We start from the raw sequence: 24,496 nt of genomic DNA, 5'->3' as shown, positions 1-24,496 counted from the left end.
AGATAGAAGCAAAACCAGCAACATGTCAGATTTTATGGGAAGAGCATCTAGCAGGCTCAGATGCTGTAGAAAAGAGCCTGAAGCTATGGAAGGGACCTTTCCTGGAGGTGGCCTTGGATTTGGTCATGACTCCTAGGAATTACTGATGTTGACAGTGGCATTGACTCAGGGGGCACTGCAGGCTGTTGTTGACAGCAGATCTAGTTGCATTTCCAAAAACATCTTTTAAGAAATCTTTTCTTGGTATCAGACTCAGAAACTGGTCATCCATTCCTTCTGAGGTAAGTTAGTCTGGATACACAATTGAGTTTCTTTTCCATTTTATAGAGTGGGAGGTTCACAGACAACTCTTAAACTTTTCACTAACTTATCTGTCAAAGCCAAAAAAGCAAAATTTTCAGGAAAACTACTGATTTGGTGGTCTAGCAAAAAAAGCTAGTCCCTCCCTATAACTCTATTTTATTTACACTGAAGCAATGTTGGGTGTGCTATGGTTACTATACATATGATACAGAAATAAAATGAGATAAAAGATATATTTCAGTATTTTGGTCCTTCAGATCATATTCTAAGATATGTTAAGGTATTATTAGAATAACAGAGTCCAGCAGAGCTGTTTTTGTGGGAAAATAAAAGCCAGATTTAATTAAGTTTATAAACTCATAAAGACTTTTTCAATTAATACATTCAAATAGACTTTCAAAATATCAATGCAAAATACATTGACATATGAAATAAGAATTCTCCACATTGCTTATTAGCAAATTTATATTGCTTCCAAGTGTTTTTTTCTTTTCAGGAAGACTTCAGCTACCAGTGTCAGTAATACAATACTTGCTATTGCCTCCTTACATCACAAAGCTTCCAAGATTTTCTTTTCTTATCAGTATGTGAGATGAAAATTGGCACAGTATATTTAGACCTCTTAATATAACCTGATGCTGGCAATTTAAATGGTAGTCATAGTTTGGCACAAAAATAAGACTAAGAGTTCCTGGTTGTCACTGAAGTCCTTTTAGATTTAAGCAAAGCTGTAATAGCAATGGAGAAAGGATGAAGCCAACATCTTCTTGGGTGACAGTGTCAACGTGGCAGCACCAGCTGTGACAAATCACTCCGCGCCATGACAGGAACAGCATGGCAGGCTGTGTCAGGGTGTTTGTTTACTGAGAACTTCAGAAAGCAATGGAAGTGTGTTATGTTTATATAATTATTATTTATAACTATTGTTGGTGATGGGAGAAATGGTTGAAAGTGCCGTTTTGTAGCGCTTCTTGAATTACATGCAAACTAAATGATGCATTTGAAAGTGCTTATTTAGTCTTGAGTTGACTAATTATTAACTACATTCTTTTCCTCTCTTGTCAGTGAGGGCCTATTAACCCAAATCTGCTTATTGTGAGAGATCATTCAGCTGTACACTATTTTGACATGCTTTTGTATGATATTAATTCATGCTGTGTGCATGCAAGGATCCCCTCTCACTGCTCTCCCTAGTAATCAGATATCTCTCCAAAAATACTAGTCTCTTTATGCACTTGCAGTGCTAGGTGGAGAGAAAGAAATTTAAAGCTAACTTCTATTTTCCCTTCACTGACAAAGTGTATTTGACCTCAAAATGGGGCACCCGTCAGAGATCCTCACACAAACAGGAATCCCTGAAATTTTAGCGCTATTTCTTAGTTATAAATAATAAAAATATTCTTGGTGGGTGGCAGCTAATGAGTGTCGGTGCAAATGGCGATTTCAGCAGGAAGGGGTGCCAGCAGAGGCCTTACTGACTGGAGTACTGCATGGTGCTGTACTTTGTCACTCGTCTCCGGGAGGTGCCTGGAGATGCCGTGCCCATTCCCTGACCAAGATGACATTCGGCACTGAGCATCTGACCCGTGCTGCTCAGGCTCCCCAGATTTGCTCCTCCCATGCTTGTTGCTCCCAGGCTGCTCATGCCAGCCCCTGACACTACTCTCTCTGTGACCACCACGTTGTGGGCATTGGATAACTCTGAGGGAATATTTATTAGGCTGCCTGGCATGCCGGAGGCAGGCCTGAACACCCTTTCTGTCACTACCACATTTGACCCATCTACCAAATCAGGAATGCTCAGAGATGCCGGGAGTCGGGAGTTAGGCGCGATTACTCTTTCTGTGACGATAACGTTGGAGCCCTCTGTGAGATCGGGGATATCTAGCATGCCACGCAAATCAGAGGCAGACGCGGGCCCCACAACCCTCTCCGTCACAACGACGTTGGATGCACGCAGAGGGTCAACGCAAACAGAGGGCTGGCTGGAGGTGTAGGTCTCGGTCACCGTCATGTTGCCATGGAGCAAGGGATCCGGCATGGGCCTTGGGGGCTGTATGGTTGTCCCAGATGTGTAGGTGTTTTCGGTAACAACCGTTGTAGTGCCAGCGGCGGGAGGCATAGGTGCACTTCCGTTGACAATGATGGTGGTGCCCGGTGGCGGGAGGTTTAGATCACTTTCAGGACTGGGGAAGGGAATGTTGACTCCTGGCCAGGGTGGGTTAGCATCAGGGAAAGGTTCAATCTCTTTGCCCAGACAGATCTCTGCTAGGGTCTTAAATTTTGGTCCTAATGTATCCAAATATGTTTCGTCTGTATCTTCTCCAATAAAGCTGCAGCAACCCACGGAGCCAACAGGAGTACCGACTCCTTCATGATCATAAATTAATAGGCAGTCATTTGCCGGCCGACCTTCATCTTCATCTGCATACACAAATGCTTTCTGTAGTTTGAAAAAACAAAAAAAAAAAAAAAAAGAAAGAAAAAAAAGAACAGAATAACAGAATGAATTTTGTCAGGTTTTTAACTGTGAATAATCAAACCACAGTAAAGTTTCCCTAACCACAGTAAGGCCCACCTGACTTGAAAAATAGGACATCAACAGGACAGACTATACCATCAACATTTTAAAACTTTGAAATAAGTTTATTTAAATAGTACTTTGTTTTATTCTTGTTTCTGCTGACATGTAGCATCTCAAATTTGGTCTGCCGTCAATGTCTCTGACTGTGGGACAAAAGGGACAGGCAAACAGATGCAGTATCTGAGCAAAGTGGTAGGAAGAGGAGTGAAGCAGGTTGACAAGGGGAGCAATGAAAAGACCAGGAAAGAGGAGGAGGGGGATGGAGGATTGTCCGCAGTGGGGGAGACTTGGTGAGTCCAGAGGGGAGTCCATTTTGAGCAAGAAGGAAATTGCCAACTGGGAATGATGCTTTGGATCCTGGTGTGGTGATTGCAAAGACATCAGGCAGGAAAAAGGAGAATTTAAAGTGAGTGCTGACTTGGGTTGGAGGAAGCAGAAAAGGATGGAAGGGGAGTCTGGGAGGGAGAGTCAAAGAGTTTGGGAATTGAGATGGTCCAGGAGGATAGCAGTAGTATGTGGAGGCCTATGGCAGGCAGACAATTAATACATGGTGCTTCAGGCCAAGGCAGGAAGATTGCAGTCTGGGAGAAATCCATGCTCAGATATCAGGACTGCTCTGTTCTCTCCTCCATGAACCTTGTTTAGATTTTGAAATATAACAATCCTTCTATCTTAATTGATATTTTGGTGACATGCAATTATAATGTTTATGCTTCACAGTTCATGCATATGAATAAAAATATAGCCCATGAAACCATTAATCATGTAAATTCCATACCATTTTTTTAATCCCATATGTAAAGATGAATTTAGGTGTTGCCAATTGAAAAACTTCATATTGGTGTCACTGGTAGTTGATGAGTCTTTTAGGGACCAGAAATGGCGATAAAAATAAGGAAGAACTGATGTTTAAAGTTCTTTCAGGATTAAAATTACTTCATCAAACAAACTATACAGGAAGTAGGAGTGAACAATTCCAAAAAGTTATTAAATATTTATACATTGAGAAAGGTTGGGAATACATAAATTTGGTGGGTAATTATGAAATAATTTAATTGCTTCCTACCCCGACCCTGCATTATGTCCATCAATTTTACAAAAAGGCTGTTGAACAATCCACCTACTATGGCAGCAGCCCAAAGACATTACTACTACTAGTGTTGTAACTTTTCCTACCAGTGTGATCAGCTTTGCTCTCACAGCAGTCTTATAGCGTGGAAGTTTCAATTTGAGTAGAATTAATTTGCATTTCCACCATGTAACCTGGGAAGGAGAATCTAACAGAAAGCCTGCTCACAGTAGTAATTCAAAGAACAGCATTTAATTACCTCAGAGAAATAGTTGTCTAGGAAGGCCATGTTCACTCCTCCTTCTCGATACTCTTTTATTGTTCCTCCGATTGACCCTTTTGCTTCTCCTGTTCCAGAAATTCCTCCAGCTGTTCCATAGCCAGTACCAGTGCCATAGCCAACACCTGTCGTTTCTTCAACTCCAGAAGCTACTACTCCTCCTCCTCCGTATGTGTTATTATATATGTCTGAAAGCAGAAAAATGTGTTATTATATATGCCTGCTGTGCTCTGTGAAATTTTACACACAATCTGTCAGTTGTTTTTACAAATGCTATAATGACACTTCTGAGTTTCTAAAGGTATTTTAGCCCAGTCTCAGTCACAGGTATGCGCACAGGCACCAAACTTTGAAACTGCAGTAACAATTATATATGTATTAACAGACATCTAAGTGCTTGATTTTATTCTTGAGGCTAGGCAACACGAGTGCATGTGTTTTAGAAAATCAGTTACTTATTTTGTTATTGGCTGGACATATTACTCTGTCTAGTGTATATATGTGCTGTCATGGGGTTTGTGTTAGAAAATCAGATAATGTTTATCTGTGCAAATGCATAAATGCATATTTATGATCACATTGGCATTATTTTTTTTCCCTTACACACTTAGAAAATAAAGAGTTTTGTAAATCCTAGAAAATAAGGAGTTTTCACATGTTCTAGATCTTTTAGGGGAGAACAACAATGGATCATAATAACCACCAGTATATAATGCATAATGGAAATGGCCTTTATAATAAGTTATGAAGTAATACTTAAAGATTTTATCTTCTCCATATTTTTAATACATGATAAAAAGGAAAGAATTTTCATAATGATCAACATATATTAAAACAATTGCATACAGTAGTCTTGACTATGGTTATGGGAAACAGGCTAAATTGCATATTTTTTTCATTTTTATGAAATGAGAAATCTGAGAACATTCTTCTATAAATAAATGGTCAGCAGAGAAACATTTCTTCCTGTCAGAAGCTCAGGAAAATGGATCTGTGCCATTCCTCTTCTGAAGTAAGGAATGGGGGAGAAGGAGAAAGTAGCGCTGCACATCTGGGTTTATTCTCTATGATAATTGAATTCCTGGAGGAACCTTATCTCAGAAGCATACATTTATTGTGTTATGTATCAGCTTGTCTAGGTTAACACACAAATTGTCACTAATTAACTAGCTACTTCACATGCTCCCTTGTGGGAAGCAGGAAACTGGGGAGAACTGAAGATTTTACCCAAGGTATGAAAGCAAATATCCCTATTCTGGCTAAAGATTGATTTCTGCTAAAACTGGTGTCTTGAAAATGCCCTCCATTCAGTAGCTGTACTGATAAAGAAAAAATACCTGGGATTTGAAAGCCTTGGCAGCTATTTCAAAGTAAGTGTAGTTTGCAGAAATTAATCTGTTCAAAAGCTCAAACCCCAGACTTTCTATTCATACTGGAAGTGCTACCAGCATGAGTTTGACTATCTGCAGATGTGAGATTGGAAGGGTTGGGTTAAACTGGGAAAACAAAGGACCGCATGAATCTGAAGGCATGAAGTGCTGAAAGACAGCTTTATGACAGCATTACATAGAAGATTTAAGGATCTGCTTACCCGAAGGTTCACCAAAATCACCTCCTGCAGCGGTTGTTGGGGCAAGAATGTGCGAGACATCCTGGAAAACAACATTTTGACTCCTTGAATGATTACCTTGAAATTCCCATATGAAGACCGAGACTTTGTGAATTATGTAAAGAAATTAGCAGTCCAAACTGTTAATGGTAGCTAGTCATTATCACCATCTCCATAACAAAACAAAGAGACTACAAGTTTTTTCCCTTGTCAACATGAACAATGATCAATGAAGATGATTTGTGTTCTTTTCTCCTAAACTTGCACTGAAGAAGCTTGCTGGTTGTTATGCTTCATCTGAAGGAACAGTGGCACCAAACTTTTGTGCCAAACTAACCTACCACTGCTTAAAACACATAAACCCCATCAGTGAATGTTAATTAAGAATCACCTTTCATATCTGCCTGGCAATTGTTGACAATGCCAGACTGGTTTTAGATTACACAGTGTTACTATCACTTTCTGTAACAAAATGCAGCCTTTACTCATGAATTACTTCTGGTTTTAGAAACATGGGATGTACTGACCCTGTCTTCAGGCTGTGCACCTTCTATTCCCCATGGATGAATTGCCCCTTCTGTACATTCAGGTACAGGTTCAAATCCAGTTCCAACTCCACCTGCAGCGCCAGGTCCACAGCCACAACAGTCGCTCATTGACATCAAAATTGGAATCACTAACGAGGAAAGAAACAGGAAACAATGATTTAACACATCTCTTCCTCGCAGGAATAGCTGCTCTCCCCAGAGGGCAGGTGCTCATGAACTTTTGCAAATACGCCTTTCAAATGTTTCTAACCAAGCAGCCTGTAAGTCTGGCTTTCATAATCATTTGCTGCTTATGGAGATACCTGTATTTGTAAATTCAGAATAATTTGTACCTTTAGTTATAGCACAGCAGCACAGGGGTGGGGCTGTTACTCTAAATTTATGCTTATACACCTGGGAACAGACTTTGATCTGTCTCAGCTGAACCAATATAAGTTGCATACATATTAAAATTAAACAAACAAAACCAGTGTTGCTATGTATAGCATTCAGTGCTATTCTTTCCAGATATATGAGCATACATTTTTCTCTTCAAGTATAATAATTGAAAAGAAATACACATTAGTAATAATAGACATATGAGAATCAGTGGAGAGTCCACCTGACTACAGAGATCCTTGGCTAAGGCTCCAGTTGTACATTACATATACATAATGCTTGATTTGAAAAAGCAGTAGGGGCAATCCCCAAGCCCTAGTTTCACCAAATGTTTACATAGAGTGAGTCAGGTTTCCCAGAGTGCTGTGTTATGCTTAGTTGTTTAAAAAACTCAGTGCTGGAAATTGCAGAATGCTTGTAATGGCCAGCATCAAAACCACTGCTTATTTTAGAAAGGCAATGCAGTATTAATTCATAGAATCATAGAATGGATTGGGTTGGAAGAGATCTTAAATACCATTTAGTTCCAATCCCTCTGCCATGGGCAGGGACGCTTTCCACTTACCACATTGCTCAAAGACTTGTCCAGCCCAGCCTTGAACCAGAGAGGGTGCATCCACAACTGCTCTGGGCAACACGTGCCTCTGTTTCATCACTCTCACAGCTAAGAATTGCTTCCTAAACCTACTGTCTTTCAGTTTAAATCCATTGCTCCTTGTCCTGTCACAACATGCCTTTTTAAAAAGTCCCTCTCCAGCTTTTTTGCAGGACTCCTTTAGGAACCGGAAGGCTGCCCTAAGGTTTCCTTTGGAGACTTCTCCAGGCTGAGCAGTTCCAACTCTCTCAGCTCGTCTTCATGGGAGAGTTGCTCCAGCCCTCTGATTACTTGAACATCAAAGTGAAATGAAAAGGGGAGAGGACTATACTGTGTACAAAGTGCTGCCTCATACAGCATGACTAAGGATGTATTTACTCCAGACTATGAGGGGAAATTTACAAAGGCAGAAAGACAGTCTGTCCTGTAACATAAGCCATCTGGGGACTACAAATTGCACAGCCTTTTGAAGCTTCAAAATTTTGTATTTGTTGATTCCTATTAAACAAAGATCAAAACCCAAGCCAATCCCCCTCCTCAAAAAATCAGGGGGAAAAAAAAATCAATTTCCTCAGGTTTGGTAGTCAGTATTTCTGCAGTGGAAAATTTTAGATGTTGGTTACTTGATGCCCAGGGCATGATCACCTATGATTGTGGTAGTCTGAGAAATAATTGCTTGTATAAATTCTAACTTGAGTCCATGAAGCTCATAATTCTTCATGAACATACTAGGACAAATGAATTAACATCCTGTTTTGATCCTGTTATCAAAAATGTTACTGGTTTTTTATTAGATGTAATGTTTGGAAGGAATAGCCAAAAGTTTCAAAATCTATGACTTATTGTTCTGCTACTGAAATCTGGCTTTGAGTTCAAAGGAATCTTGTTCTTTAGATCCTTTCATACCAAACTTGGAGCTGATACTTGCCCATTTCTTCTAGTAATGTAATGGAAATTACATTACAAATTACATTACATTACATTACAAATTACATTACATTCTACAAAATGTAGAAATTGCAAAATGTAAGTGACAGGACAGCTCTGTCTAAGAATTGGAATAGAAGTCTTAGAAAGAAAATGCTTAATTTTAAATGAAAAAATCTATGTATAACATAAAACTTATGGAAATCCTTTTCATTTAAAAGACAATTTTTTTCTCTATCAAATGGCCAATAGCAGCCAGTGGATTAACAACCAACTGAAAAAGTAACCTTATTTTAGAAGACTTGAAAAATGCATTTTTTACATTATTTAGAAAAATAATAAAAACAGTTTTCTTAATTTTATACTTACAAACAAATATTAATCCGCCGAGGAACATCAGGCCAATGGCAGCACCACTAAGTGTGGTATTTGAGTCTAATTGCCTGCCATAATTTTCATTTCCAGCGTAACCGTCATCAGTGGAGGCAGTATATCCTTCCTCACCTCCTCCGTAGCCATCAGTATAACCCTGCCAGTCTGTGTGGTCCACATAATCTCCTCCAGTTTCATAATCACCACCACCTTGCTGTCCTCCGTCTTCCCGGCCTCCTCCACCAGTGCCGCCGCCACCACCGCCAGTAGTGCCGCCACCACCACCGCCACCACCAGCACCACCAGTGCCACCACCAGAGCCACCACCACCACCGATGATAATTATTCTTGTGGCCCCACTGGTGCAGTAGTTCCGGCTATCACACTGGCAAGCTTGCACAGGAATTATGTGTGGTCGAGCACAGCGCCGGCCTTGGCTGTCCCTTACAACGATGTAGATCCTATAAAGGTAAAAGTCTATGTTCTGGCCCACTAGTTCCGCAGAGGAATCTTGGAGAGAAAAAAAAAAAAAAAAAAGAGAAAAATATTTGGATGAAGGTATTGACTATAAGTGTTGTACAAATCTATACTACTTGTGTATTACATTCATAGAACAGAATGAAACAAAGTGTTCCCTTTCTAAGCACCTCAATTACTTATGCATCTACAGTATTTACTCAAAGCTGAAACAAAAGTACTCATCTATGCTTGTTTTTTTCCTTGCAAAACCTGAGCCAAATCAGTCTAGTTATCACTTATAAACTTGAGCAATACAAAAGGGGAAAATGAAGTCTTTTATTTCTACTGCTGAATTTCCTGTATTTTATTTGCACAATGGTAAAGGTAAAAGTTGAAAGTTTTATGCATTTTTTATTCCTCTCTCAAGGAACTCATCCATGTTTTTCAGAAGGTTTAAAATATTTAAGATTACATATTTGCAGCTGTTTAGGACAGGTAGGAGACTGAAGAATACATGCAATTGTGATACTAGCCATATAATGTAGTCTTCTGTGTAAACAGTAAGTTATGCAAATTCTGTCATTTAGTTATGCAGGGGATTTGATTAATTCATTATTTTGTTATGTCGTATTGAAGGAAACTGGCAAAGCTTCACTGGGCACTGACTAAAACAATTTTCTTTAAATACAAGTAGGTGTGACTGGTACAATAAATTTTAAAAGTTGTAATCTTAATTTGCCATTTTCATATGCCTGTCATAAAAGTAAATATCTGCTAACTATAAACTTTATACTTTAATAAACAAATTTGAGATTTGATATCCGCTTAGGATTCTTTAGATAACACAGAAATAAAAAAGTGTCAAATTACTCCTTTTGAGTTATTTCATTATGTTTAGACCCATAAAGGCTCTTGTCATATCTATACTCAAAGTACAGTTTTGCTAGTAAATTTTCAGTTTTCTTTAAAATATAATACATGTAATAATTCTGATTTAAATATTCTAATATATATGTATTTGCATGCATATATTCAAATTTGGAGTAACTTCTTAGATTTGTATTTAACTGTGATTTGAATAGATTCTAATGTGTGTTTTGTTTGTTAATAAAGTAACATCCCAATCAGTTATTTTAGATAAGAGCTTATTGCTATCATTTATTCTGTTATAAAATGCAGGTTAATTTACCATTTATTCGTCTGATAATCCATGTGGTCTGAGGTTCACCATGTATGCTGAATGTGAAGGGGGTAGCATAGACAACACCATCCCTAGGCTTTGCTGAGATAACCACTGATGGGGAATGCATACATACTTTCCTCACTTCAGTACTAATAGCTGGGCAATTGGCATTGATGCCATCCAGTGAAAGCACAACGGTGCCAGTAGCAGTATATCGAGGAACCCCTGTAAAAAGAAGGTATTTGTGGTCAGGAGGGAATACTGATACTATAAACAATGCAGTTAGGGTTGGAGAACTAGAAACAGCAAAAAACATTTAGAGAAATCTGGAACACAAAGAGTTTATTTTGGAAAAATTAATCTCTTTTCTTACCTCTGGTGATAGCCAGAACCTCTGCTTGGTACTGCCCATTGACTAGATAGACAGATTCCCGGCTAATAACTTTGTTCAGTGTGATTTCACCAGTGTTTTGATTGATTCTGAACCAGGCAGCTGGATCACGTCCTATACTATATCTGTGTTTGGTGAAGTAAAAATACTCAGCGTTATGTTATGAATATACGTATTACATATTTATTTTGCGGACAAAATTTGGCATTTTCTTTGCATTTCTTCGGCTATGCTAGATCCTATTGCATTTCACCCAGTTCAAGCAAAATCCATGTAGACTCCAAAAAAAGGTAGACCAGAAAAGTAATTAGGAATAAAGCTAATGCATAGAAACCCATTTTATTTTGAAAGTAGCATCATAGTCCAAAAGTAAAACTTTTCTGGATCCTGTAAACCTTTACTAGAATCCTTGTTGATTGCAATGGTTAAATCCACAGTTCTTCCTATAACATTCTAAAGTTGTATTTGCTGACACATTTCTGTGTCTTAGGAATTTTTTTTCAACTATTTGTAAATAGGCTGTATTTATTTCTACATGCACTGAAAAGCAAATTATTGTCTCAGTTATTATTGTTAATTTCAAGAGAAACAGGTGTAAATTTTTTTTTACTAGAGAATGAGCTAGTAGGGGCTTATTCTACTCTGATTGGAAAATATTGACTGTTATTGGGATTTTCTGCCTGCTTTGTTGAGATGCTAACAAATTCCCTCCTTGTAGCAAGTGTTTCAAGAAAAAGCATTCTTAGGCTGAGAAAAAAAAACAAAACAAACCCTCTTCTAGTCTATTTAAGTTACAGCCTGTTAGAAAAGTGATCTTTTCTTTGTCTTGTGCATAAGGCTAAGAAAAGTAGTCAGGAAAGAAAAGGACAAAATGGGCTATATACTATTCCATAATAACATAGAATGTATGATACTATATAGTACTATTGCCATTTTTCTATTGCTAATCAATAATCATTGTTTTTTAAAGCATCCTTTAAAATACATATTCCTCCTCCCATTGAAATCTCAAAAGAATTATTCCATCCAGGAAGTTAAGCAGAGCAGAGCTTACACAACATTTGATGCAATGGTTCTAGTGTCCTCATCCATAGCTGTGTATGTTCCTACAACATAATTCACTCTTGCGCCTTCTGGCAGGGAAAACACAACTGAAGATGGATGAAATCTTGGTGGTTCAATCAAATTTTTTACTTCTACTGTGAGGGGTGTCCCAAATATCTGGTACTCATGTGCAACAGAGTGGTGGAATGCAGCTACATTCCTGACGCCGATCATCAGTGAATGAGTTCGCATATGTTCAAAATCCAGCTCCTGAAAGGTAAACCACAGAGAACTAGATAATACATAAAAGCTCCTTTAATATTTTAAAAGTATTTTTTATTTTTAATGGTTGAGTGACAGTGTTTTTACTGCCTGTTTATTTCTACTAACAACTAATTAAAATTTTAAGTCAAGAGCTGAATCACAATATTTATCCATACCTTAATTACTCTGAGGATTCCTTGATTTGTAGCTCGATCTGTAACAATTTCAAAACAGTTATCTTCATTACCGGATATAAAGAAAAACTCTGCTAACCAATTGTCTGTAAACTCTTCATCAGCATCCAGAGCTTGTATTCGTAGCAGTTCTGAACTGAGTGAATTTTCTGAAATACTTGCTGAAAACTGAAATGACAGACAAATACCTATTAGCAAACATATATATGTTTGGAAAACAGGAAACCACAGCTGTCTGCAGAGATTCTTTTGAAGGATGTTCTGAGCAAAGAATAATTTTTTAAATAAAAACAATGTGTTCTGGGAAAATTGTGATTATGATTACAATTGTGATTGTAAAAAATTGTGAAAATCGTGATTGTGATTTGAAAATCTCCAAGTGTCACCTCCAAGGTTTACAGAGGCATCTTAGAAGAAAAGGATTTGTGCTTTCTATAAGAAATGGTCTTCCAAGGATTGGGTTATTCTACATAATCTCATATTGCAGGGATCTGGGCACCTATATGACAGGATTTCTCTGAATACAAAGAAGTCAGTCCTAACAGTGTCAGGATTTACATCTCTGAATACAAAAATGATCTGTGTGTATGTTACCAGAATTGTTGCACAAGCAGCAGATTGTATTTTGAGCACTCTTCAAGGGAACAACTCTGTCAATCCCATGGAGCATGCAAATGTGAAAGTTCTCTAGGGGTTAGTAAGGGCTCTGTTACCAACGGGGCTTTTAAATGGGGTTTTAAATCAGTATTGCTGCCTTTGTTATTGGAAACTTACAGAGCTTTGAGCAAGAGTTGGAAAGTTGTCATTGACATCAATAACTTTCACATTACAGCTACAAAGCGATGATATTCCATCTGCAGCCCCGTCCCGGTCTGATGCCTTCACAACCAGAGTGTAGCTACTATGTTGCTGTCACAAAAAGAGAAATGAGTATGTTAGAAGACCATCTGTGCATCTTATAAATAACTCATGCTTGCTACTATTTCCTAATACAGGAATTCTACTTAGACATTTTATTGCGACACATCAAAACCATGCATTTCTCCACTAATATTTAAAAAAACCACAACCTTTCTCTCTCTTCTATATTTTTCTCGCTCTCATAGCACATAGTCACTACAGCATAATTTTATTTAGCTTTGGAAGGGGAAATGTTACCTCTCTGTCAAGATAATTTGCAAGATGGAGTTCTCCTGTGTATTTATTCATAATGAACATGGGTGGACCAGAAGGTTCCTGACTCTCTATTTTGAAGGCAATTTTAGAATTCAAGTGGTTAGGTTCATCTGCATCTGTTGCAATGATTTTCATCACCAGTGTGTCTAAAAATAAATTTAAAAATAATAGTAATTAAAAAAAACCCTACAAAACAAGCACACAAACAAACAAAAAAAAATCAAACAAACCAAAAAAAACCCCAAAATCTCTTGAGTTCCTGCAAACAACTCGTGAAGACAATGCTAAAACAGTGTATGAAAATGATAGAAGGCTATCTATTCCTTGACATTTGCAGAGAAAACCAAAACTTTAGTTTTGTAGTACTGATTCTGACAATGTTAATGACTTCAAATGAACTAAAAATCCATGTCAGAAAGAATAATGCAGACTTTCACTGAACTTCTTTAAAGAAGTTAAATTCCCTATCACCATAGGGAATATGCAAATACAGTAAGTACTGAGCTTGTAGAGATCACTATAAGAAATCACAGCTTTAAATGAGAATTTCTAGAAAGAAGAAAATTAACGTTAGGCACCATTGCCTCAGTGCTATTTGCATGTCTAACGTTGATTGCTGCATTTTTGGTAAAAAGAACTATTTTAATGGTTTAAGTACAGAATTATTTAGTAATATTCTGCTGCAATTGCAAATACACAGGCTACAAGTACAAATATTTGAAAGAGAAAAATGGGGAAAAATGTATTTTACATACCCTCCAAGGAAATAAGTGTAATGATATTTTTATTCTAATGAGAAGGAATGAAATTATTTCTTTTACATTTTCACATCTGAAAGAATTTGCATGATGGTATGCTGGAACATTCAGCACTCGTGTGTGGGAGGAAAGGGAGAAGGAAGCATTGCTGTTTAATTTATAGCAATTAGCCCAGGCCCTGGCTCAAATAGCACTTGGAGAAGCATTTGCTGCTCCCTCCTCAGCAGTGGCCCCGACCATTTTATGTCATTACCTAAGAAAAGCAGAAAGAGCTCCCCAGGTTTATATTAACTGTATTCTGTGAGCTTCGCTAGCAGTACTGAAGAAGGCATAGCACAGGTACTCACTGTCCATGCTGCTCTCTTCAACAGATCCCGTAAATACAGTTTGTGCAAATACAGGAGGGTTATCATTTATATCCAGGACTCTGACTCGAAGTTCAAGAGGTGGTTCCAAATCTATACCGGTCACTGAGTGTTTAGCAAAGCAACGTATCTAAATAAAGAGATTTACTTGTTTTAAAACCAAAAGTTTTGTAAGCAAAGTAGCAATCTGAAATAAACCAATTGGTTGTCTGTCCCATCCCGGATCCATCATTATAAAGGTCAAGAAAAAGGGGAGTACTTACAACAAATACTGGTGTTATTTCCCTATCCACTATTGATGTTATATTAATTTCTCCTGTTCTTGGGTTAACAACAAATATTCCATAGGGTGCACGATCAATTCCAACTCCAGAGATGCTGTATGTGATTGGATTGTCTTCTTCACAGTCAGACCGGATCTACAGTTAGAGATAATAATAATGATTTATGCCAGTTTACCGAGGACACCTACAGGGTTTTTTCTTCTATTCCTACTTCCTGTAAAAAATTCTATATAACTTCAGTTTCTCAACCACTTACTGCAAGGTTCAGTTGACAGAATCAATGGAAGGCTCCTCTACAAAATGTCAACCTAGACATCTGTGAACCCTTAAGGGCTGGATGGGCCTTTTATTTCTCCTATGTCTGTCAGGGAAATGAAGAGATATTCCAAGGGTATCACACTGTGGCTGGAACTCAGTAAGGGCATGATCACAGTGAGAGAACAGGAAAATATTTCTTTTTCTCTGTTTCCCACAGGTCATGTACAATCTTTGAATTTCTGCTCAGGGGTTTCCCAGGTAGAGAGAGAGAGAGAGAAGAAAAATGTCACTGGTTGGAGCTGCCTGGGAAGTAGACTCATGGCAATGTTCTAGGAAGCCTCTGGTTACTCCTCAACAGCCACATGGATTCACCTTATGAGACTGTCTCAGCAGAGCTGGGAATGTTGCATGATCTTTCTTTTATTCTACATTCCTTTCTCTTACTACTCTAAGCATATGTATTTTTAAATCTCTCTGCTTTTATCAGCCTGTCTTTGGCAAAACTTCCTTGTCAGTGAATACTTGTGTTTTTCTTTCTACTTACTCTGGCAATTGGATTCCTCTTGGAATTGTCTTCTCCTTCTCTACAAGCTGCAGCAAATTTGATCCATTCACGTTTTTGTCTTCTAAAGGTTTTCCATCTTGCCATTCCATTTTCATCCCATTCTTTTACCTTTAACAGAGAGTTCCAGTATCATGTGACTCAGTCCATTTAAAATAAATATAGACAATTATAATTTCCAACAATAAGAAGGAAAGAGAATTTTGTAGACCATGTGCTTTTTTACATGTCTGTGATTCCCAAACTCTATGACTGTACATGTTTATTTTAAAATTACTCATTTGTATGAGATACTCATTTAGATTTAGGTGAATTTCTCTTGAGAGGGTTAGCAGGTTATTACCTGCAGCTGTTTAATATTTAAATATGTTTTCAATCTTCAGGTTCAGAAGTGTCTTAGTTGAATATTTTCCACGTGATTTTTTCATTTGTTACATTTTGTTTAATCAGAAAAATAGTTTCTAAATAAATAAATATTACCTCCACATGAAATCCTGTGCTGAAATCCAAGAGTACCTGCAAGAACAATAAAAAAATTGGCATGTAAAACTGCAAGGCAAAATGCAGCAAGCAAAACCCATCTGTAAGACATTGCTATACTGCAGGCCTATTGCAATAGCTTACCTAGCTGCAAGATTTCCATAAATGAGATTGTGAAATTCAAATTTTTTCTATATCCAGCACATAAATTCCTTGAGAGTTAAAACCTTCAAAATCCATTCTGTCTTTCAAGACAGAACTTGAATGGATATGCCAGAGCAATTTTCAAACTATACCTTTATCAAAATAAAGCTTTCACACAGATTTTTAACACTTCAGCTGAAGAGAGAAGTATTTGTAAGAGTTTTTATCAAACACCGTAGGAAACCAGGAAAGTATTTATCATAAATAATTTAATCTTTTTTTCATTTTTTTTCAATTTGGAAAGTTGACAATAACCCTGGAGTACTTAATTATGTAATTTAACCAGAAAGAATGAGAATGGGTTTTTTGGAACTTCCCAGTGAGATTGAAGAGATTCAATGTAAGATGGAAACCCACCTGAAGTTTTCAGGCAAATTTCCCTGGAGTGCAGTTGATTTTGATTTAAGAGTCAACTATGTAACTAATCTTGAGTAAATAAAGGTAGCAGGATCAGATGCAGTATGTAATTACTTTAAAACTAAAATTCAAATGAGAGTAGCCTCAATTTCTTGATTAGCACAATTTAAAAGACAGCACAATTTAATTAACTTTATTCCTAAATAGGATGTGAAAATGAAGTTCACTTTCTTCAGAGCATTTCTTTCAGGTTTAGGATCTGCTTTGGCTCTCTTCAGACAATAAAGGGTGAAGAATGTGGGATTTTCAGAACTGGATTCTTGTTTCATTCATCATTGGGAGATACAAAATATCCAGGTGACTCAAAAACTATTGCAGTGTTTCTCTTTTCTCAACAAATGTTAACAGCTGCAGTTATGAGTATTTCACTTCCTTATAATTTCCCATAGCTTTTTTGTTTGTTTTGGTTTCTTTGTTTTTTGTCTGATATGTTATATCTGTGGGGTTTTATGTCAGCTATATTTGGATAAAATCTGGCATCTTTTATCCTTACATCATGGGACTTTCCTCACTTCAAATTTATTGCATTGTACTGGCAAGACTGGAACATGGACACAAAATTTTTTCCACTTACTTCATGTTAAGACAGCTTCTTACATGCAACAGATTAATGAACAGCAGCTTCACCCTCCTTTCTCTCTTTCTCTTCCCCATTTACCTTTATGCTGCAAGAATTTACCATCTGTCATTTACAAAACAGTGTTTTCCTATGATAAGGTTTTACCCAAAACATCCCTTGAGACCTTGGCCTATAATGGATGCCTTAATCCACTTCTCAATGGAGGAGTTTAGACTGGATCTGCCCATTTGATGTGCATATGTACCTTGAAATTTTTTTGACTATTCACAAAGTAAGGATTTTTTTCCTTGTTTGAGCCAGCTATTGACATAAATGGTTAAGAAAAGTACTCTGCAGGAGAATCACTACAACATGTTCATGTTGTGCTAAAAGTACCAATACATCATTTAACTTTTGTTGGGTTTATGACTGTTTAAATTTTCAGCTTCAGCATAGGGTTCAAATTCACATGCAGCCATTCTGTTCCTCATGTCAGAGAAGGGACAATATCAGACTCCCGTGAATGGCAGGGTTTGTTTGCCCCAGTGGGACCTCAGTCCTGTTTTTTTATAATCCCCTTTGGAGCCCAGGGGAACATGGAAGAGTCAAAGGGGAAGACTACACCCTCACGAGAGAACCTGAGTGATGAGGTCCACCAGAAATAACACTAATTGAACGTCTCTTATCAGTCTATCCCACCTCATTTGGTGAGCACAATGAAATCCTCTCCACCCTTAGGCTGAAATCCCTTCTGGCATGCAAACAATTGTCTTGACCCGGCAAACCATGGGTATGCACCTCCCAGTGCAATGTTAGTGAATCTTGTCTGCTGTCTGCATCATGTGGCCTATCCTGTTACTTAACAGTGAGACTAATGCCTGACACCCAGCCACATCACTCTCATATTCTGAAAAACTATTCTGAGTTTTTCTGAAATAAGAATTATACCTGTAAAGAATTCCATTACTTAAAGACATAAGCATTCATAAATCTCTTGATTCCAGCCTATAGGGAGTTCTGTTTTCAAGCAGTGAATAATATATATTTCACATTGGAGTCTTATCCTTTGTTATTGAGCACCAGTAATGGGAGCATCAGGAATTTGTCAGTTGGTGATGCTGCGGATTATGAATTTAGGCCCTGTATTTTCACAGTTGTGCAGTGATAGTGAAGGAAAACCCCATTTTGCTACTTGTTGGTAATGGAAGATCTTGAATTCAGAATCCTTAGTACAGTTCATGTTATTATTGAAAAGGCTGATCTGATGGAGGATGGGCAGACATCAGACATAAATGTCTAGTTCACCAGATAAATCTGAACAATTTTGAAATTACATTTATCCTACTGGATTCAGGGATAGAGACTCCTCCCCCTCCCCAACTAATGCCTTCTGGTTCTCCACTGTCACCAGCAGTTAGAAGTCCTTCCCTAACCCAGTTAGTTGTCTATTTCTAATATTTATCTGAGATGCAAACCTTTTCCTTTTTCTAGTGCTATTTCCAGCAGATAAGTTCTGTCTCCTAGCAGCTAACCCTGCAAATTTTTAGGTAGTTAAAAAATCCCTTCTAAACCCATATCGAAGTACAGTACTTTCCAAAGACACAGGGATAAACAATAATTAAAGCAATAGGAGCCACTGGAATGTGTGGGATGCATCCTGAGGACCTTGGGGTAGGCAAGCTGGTGAGAATGATGCCAAGATTTTCTGTCCTATTAGTCTCTGAGAGACTGTGAAAAAAAGGAAGCTGCAGAGAATCTAGATGCTGGTTGCACAAGCTGTTTCTGTTATGGGTTGGGAGATGGGCAGGCAGGAAACAAGTCATCTTGGTTTCTGTCATTTGCACAGTGTTCTGTCTGAAAGCTTGTCTTTTATTGTAATGATACCTGGACACTGTGTCCAAAATGAGACCTTAGAGTCACACTGGAGTTAATCTGGATTTATTCTGATGTAACTGGGGACAGAATTAGGCCCATAGGATGTCTTCTGTTCTTTGCACCCTCAAAGCAATTTACAAACAAGAATTAACTAATCATTAATTGAGTACCAAGCAATATCATACGTAATTACAGAATCCTCCCTTCTCCACCTACTCAAATCTAAATGACTGAACATGCCTTTAACATCTTCCCAGCATTATTCATATGGGATCTGCTTCTCTCTCTTTGAAGTCAACAGTGGCATTGTTGTTGGCCTGGATGGGAGGAGTGCTGAGAACTCACACGTATTGTGTTAGTCATCAGGCTGCCGTGGTAGCTCTGGCACTGTCAGCGTTTTGGGACTTTTACATCTTTCTTACTCATCCAAAGCCCTGACTAGAAAAGGGTTGCAATAATGAGCCCTTCCCCTTTATTCATTCTGCATCTCTTTAAAAAAATGATACATCAGTGCATATGAAATAATGAAAAGCAGAGTTCAAATATAAGACAAACCCTCATATTTTAAAATGATGCCATTTTATCACTTTTTAAACATTGCAACATGATTTTCTTTTTCTATACTTCACTTTTTCATATGTCACTTATGAATGTACTTCATCCAATTTAAAGGGAAAGATTTTCTGGATTATTTTCCTGGCATTTTGTTTTCTAATTCAGAGGAGGTCAGGTGTTTCCTAGGTTAGCAATACTTTGAGTTGCACCCAGGATGGATAATCCATTACTCTTTCAAGAGTTGTGACAGGAATAATTCAGGAATTATGACAATGCTCATGTTAAGCTGAAGAATTTATTTCTAAGTTTTATTTATTTTAAAATAAGTTTACTCAAAGAACGGACAACTTTAGGAAAGTTTCCACTGAGATTATTTCTGTTCTGCTATTGTATCTTCTATTGTATGCAGATACAATATATTTCCATAGAGTAAATGAGCTTAACCATTAGAAAAATGAACAGAAAAGTAATTTCAATATAGTGTGTACGCCATTATCATTAAAATTTGAGTTTTTCAAATTAGCCATGCTAAGTGCCCTCAATAAATCTCCTCAATAAAACCTGAATTCTGATATGACTTAGAGCATTCTGGCTGCAAATGCATGTTTGCTTAATGGCCATTTTACTTAGGAATGTAAAACTGCAGGCTTAAGTACCTAATCTTAGGTGATAGTTCCTGGATGTGGAATTGCTTTAGTTTATATTTCTACAACAGAATTATTTGGCAGAAGAACTTGCAGGTTCCTGATTCGATTCTGGCAGATGTTTCACATGAATATACAAAAAGAGGATGTAGCTCCTGACAGTTTTTACGTTATTTTTACGCAATCAAGTTATGAGTAGCATGTGTAACCATAGCCTTATGACTGAGGGGGGAAAAATAAGACTAGATAACATATGGGAATATGTATCCAGACAAAAGTGCATAAGAGATGTGGTGAATTTAAAATTATTGGCTGTCACATGATAGCTGGCAGGAGAAGAGTCATACCTGATCAAACAGGTTATTTCCATAAAACGTGTCTGTGCTAGTATCACAAACAGAACTCCCTTACTCATGAGAATAATGTCTTTGAAGTCACATGAGCAAAGGTTGCAGAATCAGTCCCACCAATGGTGAAATCCATAGAGAAAATTATTTGTTTTGGGGCTGGTAAGTTTCCTTTTTTTTTTTTTTGAAAATGCAGTAGTATACTAAAATATGTATAACTCCATGTTAATTTTAGTTGATGCAACTTATTAACAATGCACTAACCAGACACACCATTCAGACAAGTGATTTTCATGAAAGATTAGTTAAGCCAAAAGCCAAAACTTTTTCTCAGAATACACTAAAACTTGATACGTAAATGTATAATTTGATCTCGAGAGTTTGTCTGCCACCTTTCTTTAAAGAGTTGGGAGATGCTATTAAGTCGTACAGGCCATCATGAACATTGCTGGGCAGAAGAACACATAACAACAACAAGGGTTTCTCTGGGTAGTAAAAGTTCAAATATTTGATAGGCATCAAAACACAATGGCATTTTCCAGAATCGCTCCTTTTTTCTGACCCAGCACCTACCCTCCATCACTTGCAATTGTAACAACAATATAATGATAGAATGAAAATGGCTCCAGAGTTGCTGGGAGAAGTAAAGCAGCAAAATGCCTTTGAATGGACAGGTCTTAGACATAAAACAGTCAAGCATTTTGAACTTCAACACACTGGGATTGTGCATCACCAGGTAACTGAGTGAAATGAATAGTCACTTGTGCTTCATGAAAATCCAGAAGTGTTAGTGTGATGTGCAGCAGGCCAGTGTCAGACACCTCTCTGCTGCCTTGAACAAGTTGAAACTTATCCGAACCATAACTTGCTTTTGCCAAGTTTTGCCCTTGTTTGCTTGGCAGCTGCTCTGTGTTAATTAGTTCTACTTTACTGACTGCAGAGCTGTCACCTAAAATTAATCGATTGTATTTTCATATTAGTTTTAGGATTTCTTAAACTATAACACAAACTTTTTCTCAGACTACAGCATTTCTAGAGAATTCAATAATGAGAAGCTAACAAACATTTACACATACTAATACACTGTGTACAATATAAAATTTCATGAAAACCACAGGACATAACTATAGCAGAAATCCTGCTCTTCTCAATCTTCAGGGCCTTAAACCTCTACTGAATTTCAAGAGGTCATCACAGATGAGCAAAATGAATCCACGCAAAAATCAGATTGCAGGAGCAGTAGGGCACCCATAGCCCTTTTAAGTCCCTTCTGGGTAATTTCCATGCCTTAATGAACACATTGAACAGCTATGCCACTTGACCATAGCCACAACTTTCCTTTTACAGTGAGAAAAACAAACCCAAAGAGCAACACTTTCATCATGCACTCACTTGCTCAGCACATGGCGGCTCAGACGCTAGGGCACAACAACACAGGAATCCTTTGCAATGTGAAATAATAGGCCAAGTCTTGATTTTTACTTAACTAAGATTACTAAATTTTGTCATTTTTTCTCTCTTGAAAATAGCTGTAGGATTTGGTCAGCTCTGAAACGATCTTGCTAATCGTTTTAGAAAAACGGCATTTTAAATTTTTAGAAAATGTATTTCCTCAACTGATAAAAAAGTAAGGACATAGAACCAGATTATATCCAACCATTAAAATGTTTATAATTATAGCATTTTATTAATAACTGTGACCTTTAAATAGCAGCCACAGAAAACATTTGCCTGAAAAATCATGCAGTAAACATAGAAAGTCACATCTTGAACATCAACAGATTGCCAAAAGTCTAAAAAGAAACATTTTTCAGTATTTAATGAAAAGCTTATTTGATTTTATAGAACGTTCAGAAGTGCTGTTTAAAATGAGCAGAGCTTTGGTTTTTATGGTAAATTTCACAAGATATTTTTGGGGAATAGTTTACAATGTAAAATGTAATGGTCTGCTGAGGAAGATGAAACTGGCGTAGTCACAGCATTTACAAATATTGTTTTAAAATCCGACTTACCAACAAAAGGAACAGAAAAGCAGCCGTTCGGTGAGGGAGCCAATCCATGGCATCTGACTTCTCAGAAACAAGTCCAACTGAGTTATGGTTACAAGCCTGTTCCTGTTCCCCTCCCCCCCCAGCTCTGGTGACTATTTAAAAAGACACTCTGTACATGTCCTTATACTCAGCCCTTCAAGGTGTCTCTGCCTCCCTCTGAGGGAAGAACTGAAGATGCTGTATAACAGAGTGTCTTTCCCCACCCCAAAATCCTGGGCTGGTCTCACCTGAAATGCTTGACAACATCATTATTGCTTGCAGGTAAAAGCTAAGAGACACACCTTAATTCTTATTGCACTGAAACCCTTTGTTGGATACAAAAAGGTACGTTTTAAAAACAGAGGCAAGCTTTGCTGAGAAGATACCGGGTGATTTATAAATTACTCACAACAGAAGGAATCATTAAAATGGTAACTTATCTTTGCTTTGAATGCAACTTCCAGTTTTCTCTTTGCACCCTGTATAATAGAAGAACTAAATTAATATTACGATAAAGAATATGGAATTTAAAAAATTATTCATTAAAATTAGTAGTTCATTTGTTTACTTCCAGGCACAAAGGAGTGAGTTCCATGCACATTGTTCACAGAATGGAGCACTCAGAGTAGAATGGGGCTGTCACTAAAGAGATATCATATTAGTTTTGGGGAAAAAAATAGTGCTTTATTCATGAGACTGCAAGAATATCTGAAGCAGAGGAGGAAGATTTTCTGCCTTTACCAGCTGCAAAGCCTCCTCATGCCATACCTTTCCCTTCCAATGGGCTGTGCTCTCGCTGACACAGTGGAGAGGGAGTGTGTTAGAGAAACTGGGAAGCTGCTCAAAACAGCAGGTAGTGGAGGAGAGAGCATGTGCTGCAAAGCTCTCTTCTGGCCTCATTTTTAAAGGCAAGAGCACAGTTGTGTGGGGGACCAAGAAACCACAGAGCATTCCCCACTTTACTATCTGTTCTGCAGCACAGTTGTTGTTAAGTGCCTCCTCATGTCTTTGGGACACCTGAACCACCCCTTAAAGGGCAAGGAGAAGTTAGAGTGGCCTTCTGCTCTGTGACTGAAGCTGGGAGGGTACACACTTCATCCCCAAAAGTGCAATACCACTGGTGTGCTCCTAAGCCTGCTGAGCCCTCCATGGTGCTTGGCATCTCCCAGGGCTGGACTTGAGTTGGGAAGAGAGTGCTCAGCACCTCTGGGGCTGCTCAGCCCCTGCCAGGGTGAGGTCCCATGCTCCTGCTGGGTAAGCAGCTTTGCAGCACGCCGCGTCTCCATGCCACTTAGCACGGCTACTTTGCTATCTTGCGACTGGCTGGGGCTGCCAAAGCCAGTCGTGCATGTCCCCATTTGTCACTCAGCCCTTGGTACCAAGCTCAACATGCCCATCAGTGAGTCAGTGAGGCACACTGGGACAGGCAATGTTAAATGGATTCTATCTGCAGTTTTCTTTTTCTGCGAAATTCTCAACAATCTGAAACTTGCTTTCGGCTTAAGAAAAAAGTTAATTGTTGTACATATAAAATATGCGTATTTTTTTATGAACCCAAGTATCCTATTTCAGAACTTTTGCCTAATCATAAATTTTAAAAAGTCAATTTTAAAGCATTTTTACTTTTAGATTTTTCAGCTGTTCAGTTTGTATGGATTTTTTTTTTTGTTTGCAGAATTTGAAACATTATTTTTGTATTTTTTATTCTTTCATACCAGACTGATAGCCAAGAAAGTCTGATAGTATGTATCACTCAAAACCTCTCCTGGCAATGCTGAAATT

At 37.9% G+C, this 24,496-nt stretch overlaps 1 protein-coding gene across 1 annotated transcript; it reads right to left on the bottom strand.

Annotated features, from left to right (window-relative positions):
- Nucleotides 1–1,774: 1,774 nt before the first annotated feature.
- Nucleotides 1,775–22,744, bottom strand: LOC118701901 (desmoglein-1-like). The gene is made up of 16 exons (XM_036406870.1): nucleotides 22,697–22,744; nucleotides 16,084–16,119; nucleotides 15,586–15,714; nucleotides 14,763–14,918; nucleotides 14,482–14,629; nucleotides 13,359–13,522; nucleotides 12,975–13,109; nucleotides 12,183–12,368; nucleotides 11,753–12,012; nucleotides 10,681–10,823; nucleotides 10,314–10,532; nucleotides 8,663–9,175; nucleotides 6,373–6,521; nucleotides 5,828–5,888; nucleotides 4,216–4,424; nucleotides 1,775–2,746 (listed from the first exon to the last, which is right to left on the bottom strand). Exons 1-16 carry the CDS (start codon nucleotides 22,742–22,744, stop codon nucleotides 1,775–1,777), a joined length of 3,528 nt encoding a protein of 1,175 aa, XP_036262763.1.
- Nucleotides 22,745–24,496: the final 1,752 nt, after the last annotated feature.

This window comes from Molothrus ater, chromosome 1 (assembly GCF_012460135.2).
Source record: "Molothrus ater isolate BHLD 08-10-18 breed brown headed cowbird chromosome 1, BPBGC_Mater_1.1, whole genome shotgun sequence".
In the NCBI taxonomy this organism is placed as follows: Eukaryota; Metazoa; Chordata; class Aves; order Passeriformes; family Icteridae; genus Molothrus; species Molothrus ater.
Note: the sequence above shows the minus strand (reverse complement) of the source record. Positions and strands in the feature narration are given on the sequence as shown.